We start from the raw sequence: 21,412 nt of genomic DNA on the forward strand, positions 1-21,412 counted from the left end.
CATTTAGTGATACCATATGGTCATTGAGAGAGTTAAATGACATAAACCTTGGAGAGAGCTTAGCACCATGAAGTATAGTGAGCACCCAGTAAATGACAGGGGCCATCATCATCATCATTATCATCCATCATCCTTATCATTGTCAGCACTGCCATCATCATCATCACTGTCATCATCATCATCATTATCATCATCATCATCATCACTGATAATTACTATGCACAAGCCTGTCATAAATGGCTTGCCTGACTGTAGGGTAGTATTATTGTCTAGAATTTGAAGAATCCTTGGTTGATCTCTTGAGTCCTGACTGACTCAATCCCCAGCTGTGTTTGAGAAGCAAAAACCTTGCTAGGCCTTACTTTTCTCATTTGAAAAGCTAAAGTGTGTATGTGAGTCAGGGGGTTAGGGAGCTTGAACTAAAGATGAATTCCAACTTGTCTTCCAACTCAGACTGTATGTTTTTATGCCCTATCCAGATATAACAAGAATCTATTTTCCAATTTTCATAAAACATATATCCAGAATAAACAACAAATATTGAGCAGATGACCAGAGGGCCACATTTAGCCTTGTAAGGAATAAAAAGTTAAAATATGTAATATTTAAAAAATTCTATGAGTTTGCTAGACTGCCATAACAAAGCCTCATAGGTTGGGTGGCTTAAACAGCAGAAATTAATTTTCATGCCATTCTGGAGGTTAGAATTCTAAAATCAAGGTGTTGGCAGGGTCGGCTTCTCCAGAGGCCTCTGCCTTTGGCCTGTAGATGATCATCTTCCTCTGGTATCTTCACTCAGTCCTCCCTCTGTGCATGTCTGTGTCTTAATCTCCTCTTCTTATAAGGTCACTGGTCTTCTTGGATTAGGGTCTAACCTAATGACCTAATTGTAATTTAATTACCTCTTTAAATATCTTGTCACTGAATAAGGTCACATTCTGAGGTATTGGGGGTTAAGATTTCAATATATCAACTTTGGGCAGAAACAACTCAGCCCATAACAAATTCCAACTGTGACCAAGCCCCTTTGTGCTTCCTGGGCATGACCTCTAATTTTTATGACAATGCTGCAAGATGAGTACTGCAACCCTTGTTACTCATGGGAGAAAACTGAGGCTCAGCAGTGTTAAGTGTCTTGCTCATTGTTATCAGTGGTAGAGTTGGAATCAGAACACAAGGCTGTTTTGCTTCAAAGTTGCTGTTCTTCTACAGGAAGGAGGGAATCACCCAAACCTAAGGCCATCACATTCATTTTCTTTCCAAATCAGAGTTAAAATAGCTCTGTCTTCTTTGGTGACAGTGATTGCTCAGGAGAACAATGCCCTCCCAAGCACCATGGCTGAGCCAATATCACAGTGTCTGGACAATCTCCTGAAGGGAACTTACACAGGTGGCTCACAGGACTGCTTCCACACAAAGCACACTGTGGGTGTCTTGACTCCCTTTGAAACAGAGATAGCTGTCTCTGCTTACACTGCCTCCTTTGTTTGAAACTCTCTTTTCTTTCTCCATTAGACATCAAAACATTGCCCATCATCCTATAGGGCCTGACCAGTGACCCCTGTTACTCCAAAGCTCAATCAAATTCCCCCTCTCCTCAACTCAGTCATACTTATGGCTTGCACACTCTAAGTTACTTTGGCCACAGGGCAACTTGGAGGCAGATCTGACCTGGCTACCTACTAGCTGAGTAGCCTGGGTAAGTTCTGTAGCCTCTATGGGCCTTTATTTTCTCATTTATGAATTAGGATTCAAATACCTACCTCACAGAGTTACTGTGAGAGGTAAATAAGTGAATTAACATTTATTGTACTCAGCACTGTGTCTGGTACATACCAGGCATTTAGTGTTTCTTTCAAGTTTATATTTTCCTTGTAGTCTATATTTCCTAAATGTATGTTTGATGCCTTCCCAACAAGATCGAGAGCTTCTTGGACACAAGGGCCATGACTCATTTCAATTTGTGAGTGCATAGCACAGTTTGGGGCCAGTAAAAAGTAGCCTATATTTGTTGGCCTGTAAGTGCACATTTGATACTATATGAGGTAGTATATCACACAATCTCACTAAAGAGAATCTCAGGCAAAGGAGAGCGGCATACACAGAGGCAGCTGCCTCTGCTTCAAAGGGCACAAAGCAGCCCAAAGGGTGATGTTTAGCAGTTTCATGCGCCACTTGTGGCTTCTGTTATATATCTCATGTTGGCTATTGAATTGCATCAAAACTATTGAATTGATCACCTCTGAGTCCATACTCCCATTAATCCATTCACTCATCCACCATTGACTGATTGCCTCCTAAATGCATCCCCTTGAAAATTCTAGTCATGTATAGTTTCTTTAGTAGAAGGAGAGCTATAGGCTGGTGATGGGAGGGACTAGGAGTGTGCAGGGCAATACAGAAAGTGCAGTGGCATGCTGAAGATGCGGATCTGGAGACCTCAACCCTGCTATGCATCAGAAGCAGCTGGCATAGATATAGATTCTCAGCTCCTATCCCCCAGAAATTATGACTTAATGGCTCTGGGATGATAATGCAACAACAAACAAAAGAAACTCCCTGGGTGATGGTTCTGAGGCACAGCCAGGGATAAAAACCACTGAAGCAGATGTTACACAAGTGCTCCAGGAAACTGCCTAAAGTGGCGGTCCCTGGCAATGCTGGTGAGGGGTGGTGTGCTAGGCTAGAGTCAAGAACAGAGCCCCAGGCTGGAGGAAGGAGAAGACACCTGGCCAGAGGCTAATCAAATGTGGGCTCACTTTCACCTCTCACTTTCCTAGTCCCCAAGAGAAACCAAGGAGAGTATCAAGGCTGGATTCCCCAGGGGAGAGGGGCCAAGGATTCCAGAAGAACACAGGAAGGCAGAGCTGTGTATAGTTAAGGAAATAATTTCCAGAAAGAATCCTACTAGTGCCCTACTTAATAATAGCTTAGAATCACAATTTGATGATGACCTCACAGATGTGGTCATTTAGTGAACATGTCTTGAACTTGCAAGATACATAAGCCCATTTACTCTTTTTCCTACTGCAAGCTTGGGTAGGTCAAGGTTGATGAAGTGTTGCCAAAAAAGCAGCTGATCTTAAGCACTGGTTATTTCTAAGACTGGGGAGAACGGTTTCCTGATGTGTTTCAGGCCCTTTTCACAATAATGTTCCTGACACATAACCACTCTGCAGGAGAATGTCATCATAGACTGTTTCAAGGAACCTAGACCCTCCCTCATCCTCCAAATGCCATGCTTCTGAGAATTCTGATGACCTATTCTTGGCAAATGATGTCAGGTGGCTAGACTTCCCTCTCCCTCTCTTCTAACTTCACAGACAGGAAAATAGAGTCAGAGGAGACCAGGAAGCCAGTCATCATCACCACAGGGTTAGGACTGGTCATGAGCTCACATTTCCCAGCTTTTTCTAAGATACAGCTGGTTCTCACAGGTTGGTAAGTTTTAGTACAGAGTGTTCAGGACTGATCATTTTAAAAGAGAAAGAAATCGGGAATGATGTTGGATCATCTTCTCTCTCTCTCTCCCTCTCTGCCTATTTGTCTCTGTGTCTCTTAGCAATTGCCTGTCCTTTACTCCAAGAATTTGTAATAAAAATGAACTTCTAGGGGATTTATGATTAAGGGAACCCTACTGAAGACATATTGCCTTGAATGTGGAGTGATGCTCTTTGCTTTTAACTGGATAAATTAGGATTTTTGCCTCCATTAGCCAAGTTAAACAGCTTCTACTGGCTTCCTCATGGACCAGAGCAGCTGTGAGCTGGAGGGTTAGGCAAGAAAAGTTTGCCTTTAGGTCTCCCCCAAATGTAGTAGCAACCTCAAAAGCTCTACTGATCTTCAACTGGTATCACTGTCCCAATTGGTCAGGTTCATGACATACTGGTTGTCAAATATTTTGAAATTACCTCTCTCTCAAAGTAATGGCATTCTCCTTTCAGGTGGCAAACCCCTCACCCTTGTGTGTGACCGATGACTATATGTAGCTGTTGTCATTATTCTGCATCCAGAGAACCCCCTCCCACAGTAGGACCTCCCTCATCTCTGTTTCTATTGACTTGTGATTTTGTAGTCACCAAATACATCCATTGAGAAAAGGAATGTTGATTTAACCAGGAATTGTCCTGAGAGAGACTGGAGGAAGGAAAATGGGGACAGCAGACATGGCTGGTGGCCTTTACAAAAGGACTAGTCACAACCATTTAGGGACATTATAGTTCTTGCTCACTCAACAAAAGGCCAACATTGGGAGATGGTGGAAAGCTATGGAGTCAGCCTGAGTCCCTCAAATACCTGAGTCCCTCCCTGGGAGTCACTTACTGAAGGGGGGTTACAAACCAGTCAGTTAATAAGTCCCATCTCTTGATTAACTGCCTCACTATGGAACCAGCTAGTAGTGCACTAAGTTGGGGCCTGGAAAAAATTAGGTTGCATCCTACATGCTCAATCCATCCCAGGAACAGCTGCTATCACCAGGCTAAACCAGCCTGCCCAGTATCTACAAAAGCCCACTCCCTTTCAATAAGGGAGAAAAATCCTCTAATAGTGAACTAAGCAATGAGTTGCTATGATTTCACTACAGTAAATGCATCTGGTCTTAAATATGTTCCTGTAACATAAATTGCAAAACATTTTCTAAAAAAACATCAAGTTGCAGAATTTTAAAAGCGTATTTGATTGCCAGGTTTGCCAATTGGGTCAGTTTTCCAGGGCCTTATATTTCCCTCTTTTCAACGGGGAAGAGGAAGAGGAGGTGGCTGGCAGCTGGTGATTGAAACACAATTCTCCCCGGCATGTAAGTCTTGGCTGTCATTTCTGTGTTATCCCGGCCACGGTCCTCAGGCCCTCTCTGCAGTGTCTGGGCCAAGGACTGCCCTTCCTGATGGTTGCCCTCTGGATTCCACTAACGATCAGGGTGAAAACCACAGCAGACTGCACCTCTGGGGCTCTTCACAGCTTTGAGTTGTGGTTGAGTTTCAGAAAAGTCTGTGAGAAAATTGGATGAGGTACTACATAATTATCCCCATTTCACAGATTGGGGGGCTTGGACTCAGTGTTATAGGAAAATGAAGCAACCAGACACCGAGGGATTCTGGAGTACGAGGTTTATTATTTAACGTGCATGGGCCCAGAGGAGTCAGTCTCCAAATTCTGAGCCCCGAACAAAGGATTCTTGGGGAATATATAGATTAGGGGTCTTCCTGTGTACGTGACAAACGTGGGATACAGAAACAGAATGTGATAATTGTTCTATCAGCAGGGGTGCTAGTTTCAGTCCTCACTATCCAGCCACCCGCCCTCCCAGACGGCCCCATCATTCTCTCTAGGGCGCCTGGGGCCTGGGCAAATAAAGGTTAAACAGAGGTTTTTCAAAGTTTCCCATATCATCAGAGAACTGACTTATTCGAGGAAACATGGCTTACAGTGATCCTGGGTCCTAATCCCTGCTTGACATGGGAAAGTAAGGAAAGGAGTCTAACAAGGCAGTTTGTCCTGGTCCCCAGACCCACGGAGGTTGGGATTCTTTCATCTGATACTCCACATTTTAAATGCCACGTGATAAAAACATAGTGATCAAAGATCAATACATAGGATGAAATACATTATGATATTAATGTTCTACATTACATAATACAAATGAACACCTTTTTGATTATAAAAAGACTACAAAATACAATTTATAATTTTAGGATTTAAGTCCAGGATTTTTCATACTTATGGATTGTAGCCCATTAATATGGGTCATGGAGTCAATTTAATGGGTTGCTACCAGAATTTAAAATATATATATAGGGTAAGATAGGATAAACTAGAATGGAAAATATCACAGTGTGTTCTGTGTAGCAAAGGTAAGTATTAATCTCTAAATTCTTTTGTTCATAATTATGTGTTCTGGATCCCAATGTTAAAAGTATTTCTTACTGAATAGTCCTTCCTTTTTTCTCGTTTTCCCTCTCTTTTCTCATTCCTTCTCTCTCTCCTTCTCCGTATAAATAGGAAATGAACCTCAAAGTCAGCCGCCTTTGTCCTGTTTACAGGGACCATCCCCCATCCTTCCTGGCATTTCCTCACCCAAGGGTCTGGAGCAGGGACTCTGGAGTCAATATGTTTATGCTCCTTATTTTCCCTGTTGAAAAGGTTCTTTTGCAGTGTGGCTTTCGGGATAGGATTTTGCAAGTTCTCTCCACATTTTATAAATAACTTGTTCTATATCTAAACCATCATATTTCCATTTCAGGCAAAGCAACTCAAACTTGAAGAAATGAAATATCCAAGGAGAACCACGTTGTGCTTCATGATCATTGTGATTTATTCTTCCCTAGTTACAAAGACCTTGAATTCACAGTCTATTGTTCATCCTTTGGTGAGTAAATCCACTCCTGCGATATTTTTCCCTGTCACATTTTTCTGATTTCCTGGGAATGTCACAGACGGAAATTGCATAGTAACTTTTCTGAGGGTCTTTGAGAAAATGTTACAGATGATGTGGGGAGTGGTAAACATAAATGGATATTGGTGTATGTACTGGGTCACAGCTTGTCTGAAACCAAGGGAACATCCCCCTGGTTTTCCCTCCTTAACGGCATTGCCTTCTCCAGGCCTGGCACTCTACTCTGTGAAACTGACAACAGTCACTGTGAGGCAGATTTTGAAGATGGAGAAGCACAGATGTTCTCAAAGGGTTCATTTTAACTTGTGCATCAGACAGGAACACATTTCAAAAGGTGTTAATTGTGTGGGTGATAATAGACATATAGCTGAAGGAGCCGTAGATATCATCTAAGCTTTTTGCTGACAAATTATCCAGGTCATTTTGCCTTTGGTAAATTAGTAGGAATTTACCTTGACTACAGGGGGGATAAGTACTCCATTATTATTATTTTATTATTTGTATTTTTCACATATTATGGAGTTATTTCTTCCTTCGCCTATTCCATGCAGCAGAGACAAAGCCTGTCAGGGGTTATGAAATCTTGGGAGGCTGGTGGAATACTTCTCTCCTGTCTCAGTTTCTTCCTCTCCAAAACAGTGATTATAATAGTACCGACTTCCTGTGATTGCTATGATAATTAAATTAGGGAATATTATAAGCAGCCTTAGAACAGGCCCTGGCATCTATGAAATGTTGTATCACTGTTTGCTGTTATTATTTCTCCTCCTGTGATGTATTTTTTCTGCTGATTTTTTAAAAAGTATTTCAGTGCTGTGTTTTTTAGTCTGTCGCCATTGTTCAGCTCTGTTTATTCATTTTAGCATTGTAAAATATCTCTTTTTGCCGTGCTCGGTACTTTTTAATTTTAATTCATTGTCTTCTATTCCAATTGTCAGCCCTGTTTTTGATTTGTGGTCTCCTATCTTTGTCTTTTATTTTTTGTTTAGCCTTTAATATATCACTTTGCTTTAATAGTTTGTATGTAAACATGTGTTTAAAGCCTTTTTTCCCTTTGAAATCAAATCTGAGTAAACCCTACTGATTGTGGAGTATAATATATTCATATTTAATGTCATATTTAAAATGTTTGATCCTACTTTCAAGATTTTGTTTTATGACTTTATGCACTTCCTATTTTTTGTTTTTGTGTCTTTCGCAGTTTCACCTAGGTTTCCTTGTCTTTTCTGTTACATCTCTCATGACTTGGGTGGGATAGCTGTGAGTCTCCCCAACTCCGGTGTGCAGGTGTAACCCGTACAGTCAGTGCAGCGACTTGCTCATCTACACACCGAGGAGGCAGATGCCTACGTTGCCTGTGGACTCTCAGGGTCAGTGCAGATCTCTAGTCATCCCAGGCATGTGGGGAGGAGGCCGGACCGAGAGGCGATCTCAGCAATGGGGTAGCTTCACCTGCGCTCCAGAGGGTCCTAGTGCCATGGTTGTAGCCGCTCCCTCCTGCTGCGCCAGGCTGGCCCTCAGCACAGTGACCCTAACAAATCCCCTCCCTCTGCCTGGTGGCACAGACTGTCAGGAGATAAGCCACTCACCTCGCAGAACTGCTAGCAGAATTTGAACTTGACCCTTCTGGAAGGTCCCACCACCACCCCCAAAGGACTCCCTTTTCCTCCCTAGATTTGCATTCAAGATATAATATCTTCGTACAGCCCAAGGCCAAAGACCCCCCTTGGAGCGGTGCACTTGAGCCTGATCAGCTTACATGGCCCTCAGCTGCCTCCCAGCTCCCACGGCTGGCCTTCTACCATGTTAAATACAATGCATGGTGATGAGATTTTTAAAAATTATAGCTCTTTGAATAAAATGTATCATTTGACAATTTCTAAGTAGTGTTAAATGTATTCAGGGTCTTGCAACCAATCTGCAGAATTTTTCATCTTGCAAAACTGAAAATCTATATCTATTAAATAGCAACTTTGCATTGCTCCCTTCCCCAGCACCTGACAACCACTGTTCTACTTCCTGTCTCTAATTTTGACTGTTCTAAGTACTTCACATAAATGCAATGACACACTATTTGTCTTTTGGTGACTGGCTTCATTCACTTAGGATAATGTCCTAAAAATGAATCTATGCGGTAATAATATGCATCAGAATTTCCTTCCTTTCTTAAGACTAAATAATGACCCATTGTATGTATATCCTACATTGTCTATACTCATTAATCCATTGATGGCCGCTTGGGTTGTTTTTCACCTCCTGGTTATTGTGAATGATGCTGCTGTGAACATTGGCGTGCACATAGGGGGTGATGGGCTTTTAAAGTCTGATGGTGCAGCTTGTCAAACTTCAGCGTGTGCGTGAATCCACGTGGGGACCTTCTCCGAGTGCGGATTTCAACTCAGGAAGTCTGGAGTGGGCCCCAGCACTGCAGTTCTGACAAGTTGCCTTTACCCCCGTTCCAAAGACCACGCTTTCGGCAGCAAGGCTATAGACTCTCCACCTTGGCCTCAGCCCTGAGTCTGAAGTCCAGCTCTGACCCTCGCTAGCTTTGGAAACTGAGTCACATTTCATTATCTCCCTTTACCTCTTCCCTCTACATAACATGAGAATAAACAGTATCTCCTCATTAGTTTATTGGGACGATGAAACGTTCTGATATGTGCAGCACGATGACTAGCACAGAGCATGTACTTAAGATTTGCTAGTTATTTGTACTATTATAGTAAAAATAAACCTGTGTTAGTTAGAATGCCTGTGTCAGGAGACATTCTAACAGGACCCTTGCTGAGACAATTATTTAACGTGGAGGCAAAGATCTTAAATCTGGGATTCCAGGTCAAGACAGAGAGGAGTGAGTACGGGGCCTCCATGAGGAGGTGTGAGATCTGGTGACAGTGGGACGTTTGAGGACCCCCTTGCAGCCAGGTTCCAGAGGAGTTTTCTCTTCTCCGTGTAAAATGTCACCTCTCGTTCCCAACTGATTTTCCAGGCCACTGACCCCAGCTCCACGGATATTCGTAAAGTCATCATGTCCAACAGGTGGGGTGTTTCCTGCAGTTTGTGACCTTGTGTCTTCCGGCTGAAGCCTGGCCATCAGGAAATTCCTTGTGGACGGAGCTGGCCATTGTCACTCAGACAACTCATCTGGGCTCTTCTACATGGGGAAGCTGGGGGAGGCCCAGTCGGAGGTTCTGTTATCTTGTCTAAAGTTAATATTTAGCTGAGTATTGAGAACCCTTGGCAGGATCTGTGTTCCCTCCTGAGTTCTCTTCAGTACACCCAAGGTTTAAGAAAAAGGGTGAGTTCCGGGGTCTCAGAAATCCCAGAACTGGGTAACACGAGGACTCAGGAGGGCAAAGCTAGCCCCGAATGAGCCCCGGGCCATTCAGACACAAGGGCACACTCCACTGCTAGAGACTGCACAAGCATTCGGTGTGTCTCAGCACACCATTTTTCACAATGTAAGACACTGAGGCTTAGAGTGAGTGCACGGCTTTTCCAACCAGGAGGAGCCAGGGGCTGTGGGATTCAGTTCTTGGTGTGACTCCAGCATCTGCCTTGTTGAAGTTCAGGCCCCATGATTGGCTCCTAGTCCCTTCTCCATTCCGGGAGAGTCACACCACCACTGGGGAACTCCTCAGAGGTCTTCTTGCTCTCGGTATGTTTCCCTTCATTCTCCCCAGTGATTTCAGGGCTAAAAACAAAATGTAGGCTATTCTCACAGAAAGTTGTGAATCCTCATCGGGCAATAGAGAGGCACTAGGTGACAATTGTAGGAGCAGCCCTTCCTTTGCAAGGATGTTCCCGAAAGTTCCAGATAATCACCAAGATTGAGGAAAGAGTTAGGAAGCACCATTATCCAAAATGTGTTCTCACATTGAGGGAAGTGCTAGTTCAAAAGGCAGCTTTCTTCACCCAGACCCCCACCCAGACCTGCTAAATCATTCTACAGGGAGAAGTGGAGAAAGACCCTTATGGTCATGAAGATTTCAAATATAATACTTTACACGAGAAAAATGTAATGTATCTTCATTTCAGGGCACAACTGCCAGCAGCAAGTCCACAATTCTTTAGCCCCACTGGGAAATGGAGAAAATATAATCTGGGTCTGGATGAGCTGACCACAGGTGATGGCCAATGGTCATCTTCTCTCGGGCTGAGTCCCCCAAATACAGTCTGTGAAGAGTGGACAGAGGAGGCTGCCGTTGGCTCCCCACTCCCCACCCACAGGGCCCCAGGAGGACAGAGGCAGGAATGTAGCAGAAGACCCCCTACCTCCACCTAAGGCCAAAGCAGGCCCCTGGGGAAGCTGGACAGGAACCAGCCCTGTGTGTTGACTCTGCTCCTTCCTGGTCTGGTTCCTGCATTTTTTGCTACAGCTGAAACAGCCTCATTGCTAATGAAATAGCAACTGGGCTTTTGAAATTTCAATCATTATCTAACACTGCTCTATTCATTTCTTTAAGGACATTTATGAACTCTCAGATGCATAGTTTCTCCTCAGTTCCTATGGATATTAATACTAGTCATTGAAAAGGAGGGGATAGGAGAAGGCACTAGAGAAAGAAAAAGTACAAGAGAGCATCTGGGTCCCTGAGACATACCACAGTTTCCTGGGGTACTCCTGATTAAATGATGCAATGCTTGTGTGGACTACTGCAGACTTTGGCGCCAGGCAATCTGGGTTCAAATCCTGGCTCTGCTATTTAAAGGCTGTGTGACCTTCACCAAGTTTTTGACCTCATCTTACCTGTATTTTCTCACCAGGTCCAACAAAATGTGGATAATAGCAGTAGCCACATCTTAGGCTGTCATGAGAATTAAACAAGTTAGCACATACCAAATACTTAACAGTGTCTGACACAGGGTGTTGAATACATCTTAGTAATTAGTGTTTTTGTTTTCATTATAATGTGAGATAACTGGAAGATAGTAGTAGACTCCACAGATAGCAGAATGAGCTTTGCCTTGGGTGAGGTTCATGGGCATATAGAGTTCATGGTAAAAGACACTCCTCTGTGGGCAGGAGTATCTGGGGAGACTTCATAGAGGCTGGGCTCTTCTACTGAACCTTGAAGGGAGTCTGCATTGGGAAGTACCTCAGAGGAAAGCCCCCCTGGGGGCAGGGATGAGCTAGGAGGCACCTTTCAGATCAAGGTGTGATTACCAACTCTAGAGCTGGCAGCCATCCCAGCGGCAAAGCCAAGCAATACCAGTTCTTAAACAAGAAGCTACGGGACGACAGCAGATTGAGCTTTACAGAGATGAAGCAAGAGGCGGTGTGCAGAAAGGGGGGCCCGTGTGAATGGTGCTCCCAGAACAACGTGAAGCCCTGTCTTGTTACCAAAACTAGTTCCAGGGCTTTGCATTTATTAAGCATTTGACACCCTCCCGAGGCTAGTTATTTTTGTTTCTGTATTATAAGTGAGCACTAAGACAGAGATATTCAGTAACTTGCCCAAAGTCACACAGCCATTTCACCGCAGAGCTCAAATTTGAATTCAATGTCTGCAGAGTCCTCGTTATTAACTATCACTCTATGCGATATAACTAACATTTATGAAGAGCATACTATGTGCCACATTGAGTTTGCTCAATTTTCATAACAATTTGGTAAGGTCAGTACCATTATTATTCCATTTTAGAGAAAAGAACACTGAGGCTCAGAGAGGATAAACAAATTCCTCAAGGTCACATAGATACTGAGTGGTGCAGACTTGCCCCCAGGCAGTCTGACCCAGAACTGGATGTCGTGATCCCGGCCATAGGTAGCAACCATCCTGCAGAGAAAGGACCGGGGAAGGAGAAAAGAATCCCTAAGCCTGGTCAATCTAAGTCACCCTAGTGCCGCAGAAATACTGGTGTGGGGTCAGGCTGAGTGCCAAGAACAGGTCGTGAGACTTGTCGGAAAGGTCACTGGACTGACTCAGGGTTCAAGTCTTAGGCAGAGTGCACAAGTTGAGAACACCACAATTTATATTTCTTGGCAGGACTCAAACTGCAGGAACTCTGAGAAACTCAGATATGGTGAAAGTTCTTCCACTCCTGGATCTCGAGACTGGTCTATAAAAAGTGAATTCTCAGGTCGCAGTACAGAGTCAATTTTGTGTCATTTTCGCCATCACTGAGTTGCTGTTTACTTGGCACCCACTGGGCACAAAGGTGCTAATGCCAAATCTGCAGTCCTAACCTCAGTTCTAACATTTGGGGCATGCGATCAGAAAGTCATAGTGAAAAAACGTCTCTACCACTCACTGACAATTTTGTAAAATGTTCTTTCAGAATCTCCGTGAACATGAGCTAGCAGGGGAGGAGCCACTTAGGCAAAAACGAGCAGGTATGTAAACTCTTTGCTTGGCAATCACTTCTAGTGTGTCTGATTAAATGATGTTTGCTCTGGCTTTTGAAAACACTGCGATCCACATAATTCAGTCTCCAAACACATCAGTGTTCAATATCTAGAAGTAATTACAAAGGACCACCATTCTCTCCTCTACCAAATGGTATTGAATGAATCTTAGCAACGTCCTGGCTAATCCCCTTTTCCTCTCCCACAGCCTGTGCCTGTCTCCTCCGCTGCCCTCCACCCACCACTCTCTATGCAGCAGCCTTTCCTTTGGCCTTTCTTGACCTCTTCTCTTCTCACTTGTCACTTTATATGGTGCATCGACTTAACCATCAGACTCAGGTCCTTCTCCTCTGTCTCCCACTTTCATTTTCCCAATACATTTCAAAAGATGGTCTGGAAAATATAGGACTCTGACCTTTGGAGGGTTGAGGGCAGGAGAGAGCCGTGGACACTCACGTGCACAGCGACCCTTGGTGCCCTGGCCCACGTGCAGGGCCCGGGCAGGTGTCGGTGTACATGTGCTGGCTGGTTTCTCCCAGGACCAGATTCTCCTACTTCCCTCATAAGAATCCTTTAAAAGCATCAATGTGATGCTTTTATTTCCCTGGATAAAATCCGTGTGCTTTCAATTGTCTTGAAAATGAAATCTAATCACCTGCTTGAGTCCTACTGAACCAACCCTGCCTGCTTTTCCCCCCTGTTCTCTTCCCCATTCCCTTTCACACGGGCAGTGCTCTGCCCACTGACTCCTACCCTTTGATTGTCTAAGGGACTTTGACTTAAGTCTCAATTCACATGGGTTCCTGCCCATGTAAGGCCTTCCATCAAATCCCCAGACAGGGTGGGGCAGCTTTTCTGGGTTCTCATTGCCCCTGATACATTCCCATAGCACAAAAGTGTCCCAATGCATTGTAATTATTTTGCTTCCTGTTTGTCATCCCCAGTAGACATGAGCTCCCTTGAACTCTCTTCCTCTCTCCAGCCTGGCTTCTGGCCCAGTTTCTCAATGAGTGAGTGAGCAAATGAAGAGAGGGCATGTCTCTGTCATAGCTGCCCCTTTGTGAGTTCAGGGGATACATTCCTATTGTTGAGTCTGCTGGCCTCGTGGCTGGACCAACTATGTAGAAGGTAAAACTTTTAAACTACAGCATTGTGACTGAATCCTTTTCCAGACGTGCTGTGACTTGGTCTACTCTGTCGCATGGTCTGAAAGAGATGCTGGGCTACCAAAGGGACTAGGCTTGCCCTGAGGTCTGGGGAGGGTACCTGCTAGAAGCCCTTCACAGCACAGCAACCAGACGCCCTGATGGGAAATGAGAACTGGATCACATTTTATCAAGCTCTTGAAATCCTCGCTGGACGGGCCTACCACTGATTATTTTCTTTTCCTTTTCCCCTTTTCTTTCTCATTTTTTCTCTTTGTGCTTCTGTTTTAGCCTCGTTTCTATCCCCAAGAGCCCCTTGCTCCCCTTTGCTCTCCTCCTTGCTTGAAGTGGTCTGCAGCACAGATCGCACTTTTCTACGCTTTAAAACAAGTGTCATTGTTTCGTCCCCATCCCTTCCCTGCGCCCTGTGACAGGAGCAGGGCCTGGGCGTCCCCATGCAGCATTTTGAAAGACTTTTCTTTTTAAAATCAAACTGTTGGTGGGTGAGTTCCAGCTCTGGGTTTGTGCTAGCATCTTCTGGGGCTCAGGCTGACCGCTTCCTCAGGGGCAGTTGGTGACCAGACAACTGTGAAAGTACTGTCTTCCTGCACTTCCGAGAGGACCGTCTGTGACCCATGGCAACAGCATGGGAGGAAACCTCGTCTACATCTGAGGATTTGAAATTCCAAAGTTTTCCCAGACGTGCTTGCATTGAAAACATTCATGATAATAATAAACCACCACAAAAACCTGCTTTCCATTCCTTATACGAGGCCCTCCATGCTCTTGCGCCTCCAGAGTCGTTTTGGATCTGTTACTCAACTCACCGCCTGCAGGAGATGAATTGGCCTTGGTACTTTCACAAAATTACTGAAGTAAGAAATGGCCGTGGAAAGGCCTGGGCACTAGGCAGCGGGTGCCTGGAATGTGCGTTGTAATAAGGGTGTCACTTTCCAGGGGAACTATGAGAGGCAGCAATAGGAGGGTGACATGCAGCAGAGGCCACACGGACGGGTCTCTGTTCTGCTTGGTGTGTGAAGTAAGTGGGTGACAGCACTGGGCTCTGATTTTTAGAGTGGTCTCCTGTTTCACGGATTCACGCGGCTCCCTCTCCGGAGTCTCAACACCAGAAAGGGTCAAACAGTGGTTCTGAGGAAGAGAGAATTCTCCAAAGAAATTTTCTTTTGAGATACTGGGCCAGGTTTTTAGGGTTTGGAATAGAATTGCCTTTAAAGGTAGGATCATTAATCATATTTATTCTCAGAGCACTATGGACTTCTTCCTAAACCACTTTGCTCAGTTATATGGCTCCTTGGGCCCTTGACATACCTTTATGTCTGTTTTATATATATATTACATATATATATGTAATAGATGTGATGTGTGTAGACACACACACATGCACAACCACATGTACACACACATATATATTATACACAGCCACATACATGCATATCACACACAAATATATGTATGCATATTTATATGCACATATATATCACATCTATCCCACATATTTACATATAAATATATGTGTATACCAAATGATGTATTACATATAGAGTACCTATGTGTATATGTATCGCATATATCATACACATATGTTATTACATTATAAGTTTGTTGGGATGATTAAATAACATGTGCATAATTCTTTAAAAATGTTAATGAGGTTATTTGTTTTTTGTTTGTTTTACTACTCTTTTATTAACAACAAAATTAGTTGCAAGGTTCACAGAGGTTAATGGTCTGCTCGGGTAAAAGCACAGTCCACCCAGCTCTCCCTGAGTCAAAGTCCATGCTGATGCGTGTGTATCTGGCCGGTGAGATCCCATGATTCTTGGAGCAGCTTTGTAGAGCAAGGGGCACAGCTACCACTGTCTTCACTGCACTCAGAAAAGAACTTTGTACGAGGCTGACTTTGATACTTTGGGTGTATGAAGGGTAGGACTTCACAGCCCAGGGTTTCCTGACATAGTGCTTCCCCACTGTCCTCATCCACACCTGCCAGGTAAGCCCCAGCCAGGGGTTCTGGTGCTTACCCGTATGAGCAAACCTTTTTTAAAACCTAGTGGGAGAACAGGATCCTTTGACTAGGATGCTGCCAATTTGCTACCTGCTAGAACATGCCAACAAAATAGAAAAATGAGCATAAAAACAGCCTTAATATTTACTTGCTACAGAGCTGTGGGGGAGAAATGAAAGCCAAGTCCAGTAATAAAGAAGCATTGTCCCCTTTGGTCAAGAGAAAGCCACACCCCACCTCATTTCTCCTGGGTGAAGTTAGCATCTTTCATTCTTTTGCAGGTGGGAAACTAATTATGGGTCTACTTAGGCTCTGACTTTTGAGAAGCCATAATTCCTATTAGCATTGTGGGGCAAAATGGTATTGTTTGCTCTAAAAGCTGTGATCAAGATAGAATTGCTTGTCGCAGTTTGTGTCCAACTTTCCAGAAATGTCTCTTTAAGACAAGTGCTGTGTGGTGGCAGTGATTTACGAGGAAGGAGAGAGGAAATCCTGGTTGGCCGGTGCCTCCTGGGCTTGCCAATGGGCCTCCACCTAGGACACAATAACACCTGGAATGTGCTACCTTCCCCTGGGGCATCGGTGAGTCAGACAAATTCAGACAAAACAACAGGAGCGTGAAGGAGCCCAAGACAAAGAAAACCCATTAAACTGAAATCAGACGGTCCAGAGACAGCAGAGGAGTGTGGAAGGCCTCTGAAATACACACTCGCAGAGAGGTGGGAACAGTCTTCTGTTCCTCCCGGGCCGCTTGTCACCTGAGGCAGGACAGGGGTATCACCTTCCCAAGCTCCGAAGTCCTCAGGTTTGAGAGAGATGACGGAGTAGGTTTGGCATTTTTACTGCAAACCGTGGGCCTGTCTGAGGCTGTGAGCACAGTACGCCTGTGTCCCAGCACTGAGGACAGTGCCCGGGAAGTAGGCACTCAATAAATAGTCAAGTTACTTATAGATCAATAAACCAAGGAACGATCTCAGCAAAGGTTGGTGTCAAAATCCATGAATGTCAGTGGCAATGGGTCATTGTGTTTTTCCTCACTGTGGATTTCTAAGTCATTTATTATGTTGAATGAAACTGAACAAAGTTTTAGATAATTCTCCCATTTATTATTAATAATTTTGCCTTTCAATTGAATTTTATTTTAAAATGTACTTTAAGAATTGCACGCCATGTTCCAAAGACACATCTAACAAGAATACCATATATCTTTGTGGTACTTTAAGATTTACAGAGTGGTCACTTTCATTACCTTCTTTTATTTGAGTCACTGCAGGGTATGATTAAAATAAAATGAACTTTGGAGTCAGAAAAATGTGGTTTCGAATTTTAGCTCTGATGTTTGCTGTTCATGTGGCTTCAACCCTTTAGACCTCAGTTTTGTCATCTGTAAAATGGGGGTCTGTATACTATCCTCATGGCCCTAGAAATGACCAGGTAATGGATAAATGGCAGCTGCTCTTATTATTGTTACTTTCATTATGATCACCTGGGATCCATTTGGTGTCCCTGAAGAAAGAGGTGAGCAAGTATCAGCTCCCTCAGACAAAAGAGGAAAGGTAAGAGTGAGCAAATATGCTTGGAGACGGCATGATTGTTTGCCCCCACAGGAGCACCAGCAGATGGCGCTGCAAGCAAAACGCAAAGCTAAAGCCAAAAACATGGTTAGAAGCTAATCTTGGTTCCCCAAGATTATCTTTTCAGTTTCCTCATTTGTATTAGAATGTTAGACCCCAAATGTGCTTGATGACCAGAAGCACCAGTGGGAACTGAAAAACATACAGATTTCTGGGCCTAACCCATGAAGCTTCTACTTTGGCTCAGGTCTGTTGAAGTTCTAAAATACTTGCTTGTGTAAATTCCCTAGGTGTGCAAAATCATCAGTCAGGTGTGGGCACCCCTGACGTAGGTGATTCCCTATGGCAAGGCCATAGCCTTCTGAGTTATTATGGTGTTGTTTTATTTTGTTTTGTTTTTGAGACTGTTTGGAAGAACCATTTTAAAGAAGACATTTCCTTCTCTATTAGAGATTCCCACATCCTCCGTCTCTAGGGAGAACTGACACTCAAGATGAGGGTTACTTTGGAACTCCTATAGAAGTTATTGAGGAACAGAAAAGGCAGATAAGGGACAGTGAGCCCTGGAGGCTAGTGCTTTTATTAATCATTGCACAAATCCCATAGATTGGAACTCGCTAAAGTCTCAGGAACTTCCCTCTTAGTATTTTAAGCTTTTGGCTCACCTCCTTGAAAGACCTCAGAGGAGTAGATCTTCCTAACTGCCTTGGTTTTAGTGGGGAATGATGACGTCCACCAATTACCATATGCTTTTCAGGCACGGGCTTGTTTTACAGTTATGCCTATAAAGAGCACAGAGTGGTGGGCTCAGGGGTGGGTGGCAGACATGGCCCTCAGGCAGGCATCGGTGGTATGCTGCTATCAAACCCCGGGGTGATATTTGGTTATCATAGACCTCACTGATCTCAAACTGCTCACGTCCAGGAAATCCTGTTTACATTCATGGCAGGAGAGTAGACTGATGCAGCAAAGAGGAATCATCTGGAGAACACAAACATTACTTTTCAGGAAAAAGAATGCGCTCTAAGGCAGACCTTGCAGATAAATATCGGGCAGCTGCCCCTTTGCAAATGTTCCCAGCGGGCAAGTACTGTGTTCAGAGTTTGGATCACACTTAATTTGGATCACACAAACTGAGATAAGCAGTTCCACCTCCTCCCCTCAGGTAATTTGTTTTCATCACAAAACCATTTGAGAATCAGGGGAAAAACAAACAAATAAATAAACAAATGGGAAATTTGAGGCAATGGCATAATATCAGGACGGACCGAGATTCCACATTGGGTCTTGAAAGTCACTTGTTCTATAGTAAATATATTTTTGTAAGGAGAAAATATACATTAAGTGTATTCTTAATTTTTAAGAAAATCTGCACAGACTTTTTTTTTACAGTTTACATTAAGTTGAATGGTGCCAAAAATGAAATAATTCTCAAGGTAAATGAGTTAAACCAACATCCTAAGACAAACATACTTTGCAACTCTAAGTGAACAAACATTACAGTTTTCTGCCACAAGAATTTATCAATTGGAATTCCCCATAGTAAAATTACTCTATTTTAGTGTTTCACATAAATAATTCTTAGAACATTTAAAGCAAATCTTGCAATATTATGGGAGACATTCTTTGCCATTTTAGAAAATAGACCTAGAATTTTAATTGTATGATAAAATAGGCATCGTAGGTCCAGATTTTACTTAAATTTTAAGGTGATAGTTTTGTAGGTATTCACTTACCTTTTCCATATGTAACTGACAAAATAAACTAGGCCACAACTTGCCTTCTCAATGTGTCTCCGTAAAAAATGTTCCTAACTTTTTAAGGTTGTCCATGGCTTCTGCTCCTGTTATATATTTCAGCCAAGAATGAGCCAAAAATTCTGGCTTCGACAGAAAGGTGAATCTGCGACCCAATTCAAATAGTCACAGGTTTAACAAGAATTGATTGGACACCCATTTACTGTGGCGTGAGCTCCATGCCAGGTGGAGTGAGCAAGGCCGTGAGAAGTGAAAGAAACTGTTCTTACCCTTGAGAAGCTTGCAGCTAGTGGGCCAGACATGATGTAATATATGAAACCATAAAAGAACATTTAAGTATGTATTTAAAAAAATACATATATAAATACATTTTAAAATATGTTTATATATAAATATATTAATGTTCAATAAATTGTATATTTTGTAATAAATGACATACTTATATGCAATAAATTATATAATGAAATTATAGCAAATATTCATTATTAAAATAGATTTATTAGATATATATTTATATAAAATATATTTATATGTGAATATATATATTTAATATGGTCTGCCCTGCCTGCAGTGGGCATGGGTTGGGGAGCAGATTCATCTACAATGATAGCCAGACTACCAGCCTGGAGACATTTTAGGAAGGCAATGAAGAGCTAAAGATCTCTTTTATTTTACTTTCCAACCTGCCAGTTCACTTTTGTTGAGTGTGTATCATGTTCTGGACACTGGCCATACAGAGTGAAAACAAAGAGTCTACTGTGTGCCCAGACTAGGAGCAAAGGGAATTAACTAGATGACTTTTCCCAGATGTCTTCAAGTTTAAATAGTCCGGCTCTCAAAGTACGTGCATGTCAGTCGAATGGTGTTTGAAACATATTGGTCATCCTGGTGAGTCAAGACTTTTATTGGCATTTATTGTCTAGACTGTTGCCAAAACTTTCCTACTAGGTCTCTCTGCTTCTGTTCTTGCCCCATTATAGTCCATTCTCCACATGGAGGTTCTTGGCCTTGGACGCCAAGAAGGGTGTGGGAATGGAGAGGAAGGACAGGTCCTGAGCTTAGCCTGTGAGTCTCTCAAATAGCCAACAACCACTGTGAGGAGACCAGGCAGATCAGTTGCCTCACTCCTTTAAGTAGTAAAGTCTCAGGGAGGAAGCATCATGAAGGGGGTCTTGGTGGTAGTCAGTGCACAAACTTTTTTTTCTCTCAAATTTTCATTAGAAACTTTTAAGGAATGGTGTGTCCAGCATCCGCATATTCCTGTCATTACCTTTAAGTACTTAAATGCCTATCATGTTCTCCCTCCACCACCAATGCTTAAATTCTCACAGCCTTCGTATGCTTTCATTTCAGTTGCTACGAGTCGTCCTGCAGCTAAAGAGTACACTGTGGACATTGAGATCAGTTTGGAAAATGCCTCCTTCCTGGACCCTATCAAAGCTTACTTGAACAGCCTCAGTTTTCCAATTCAAGGCAATGACACTGACCCAGCCACCAACATTTTGAGCATTGAGCTGACAACAGGTGAGTGAAAGACCCTTTGCTTTAGAACGGAGGATTGGGCATATCAGGAGAAAGGCAGTCTGAGCTCATTACAAGTAAAAAAAGTATATCTAGTAGACTAGTGAAAAGACCCAATGGGCCTGATATGTGATTTTACAGCTTCATAGCCTTCTAGATGAAGTCCCTATTGGTAGACTCTGCAACCAGTTTGCTTATTTTAAATGGTGACTAAATACTTATTTGGTGGTTTGTTGGTTGGTTGTTACAAAGTGGTTCCAAGATATGGCCATGACAAACTACTGGATTCTCTTCCCCTAGGCAATCAGTAGATATAGAAGGTACTGGTTCAGGGTATTAATAAGTAGCAAGTTCCCTTCTTTTTGGAATCATGGGTCAGGAAATAGGAACCAGGTATATGCCTAGATCAGAAGCAAGGCATGAAGAAGAACCTCCAAGACTATGGGATTAGACTTTCTGGCTCCTTTCGAGGTCATGCTAGCTAGTTCTCCTTTGTCTCTGGGGACCATCACCTCTATGCCATAGCAGGTATAAGATGGTACAATCCCTTTTCTTATAAAAAGTTACTGCTTTGTAAATTGCAAAGCACTAAGATATTAAGCTTTACTATTCTAAAATGGTGGCAAGAATAAAATTCTTATTTTTC

The 21,412-nt window shown here is 43.1% G+C and overlaps 1 protein-coding gene across 4 annotated transcripts in view; it reads left to right on the forward strand.

Moving 5' to 3' along the window:
• ADGRF5 (adhesion G protein-coupled receptor F5) overlaps window positions 1–21,412 on the forward strand; it is a 98,583-nt gene that overhangs the window by 36,380 nt on the left and 40,791 nt on the right. For all 4 annotated transcript variants that reach the window (XM_037142558.2, XM_053668280.1, XM_037142561.2 and 1 more), the window contains exons 2-4: window positions 6,242–6,367; window positions 12,677–12,731; window positions 20,599–20,769. In XM_037142558.2, coding sequence (XP_036998453.2) covers window positions 6,266–6,367; window positions 12,677–12,731; window positions 20,599–20,769 — 328 coding nt within the window. In that variant the 5' untranslated portion in view covers window positions 6,242–6,265. The remainder of the gene's footprint in view (window positions 1–6,241; window positions 6,368–12,676; window positions 12,732–20,598; window positions 20,770–21,412) is intronic.

This window comes from Artibeus jamaicensis, unplaced genomic scaffold, assembly GCF_021234435.1.
Source record: "Artibeus jamaicensis isolate MK-2021 breed Jamaican fruit bat unplaced genomic scaffold, CSHL_Jam_final contig_484, whole genome shotgun sequence".
Taxonomy (NCBI): domain Eukaryota; kingdom Metazoa; phylum Chordata; class Mammalia; order Chiroptera; family Phyllostomidae; genus Artibeus; species Artibeus jamaicensis.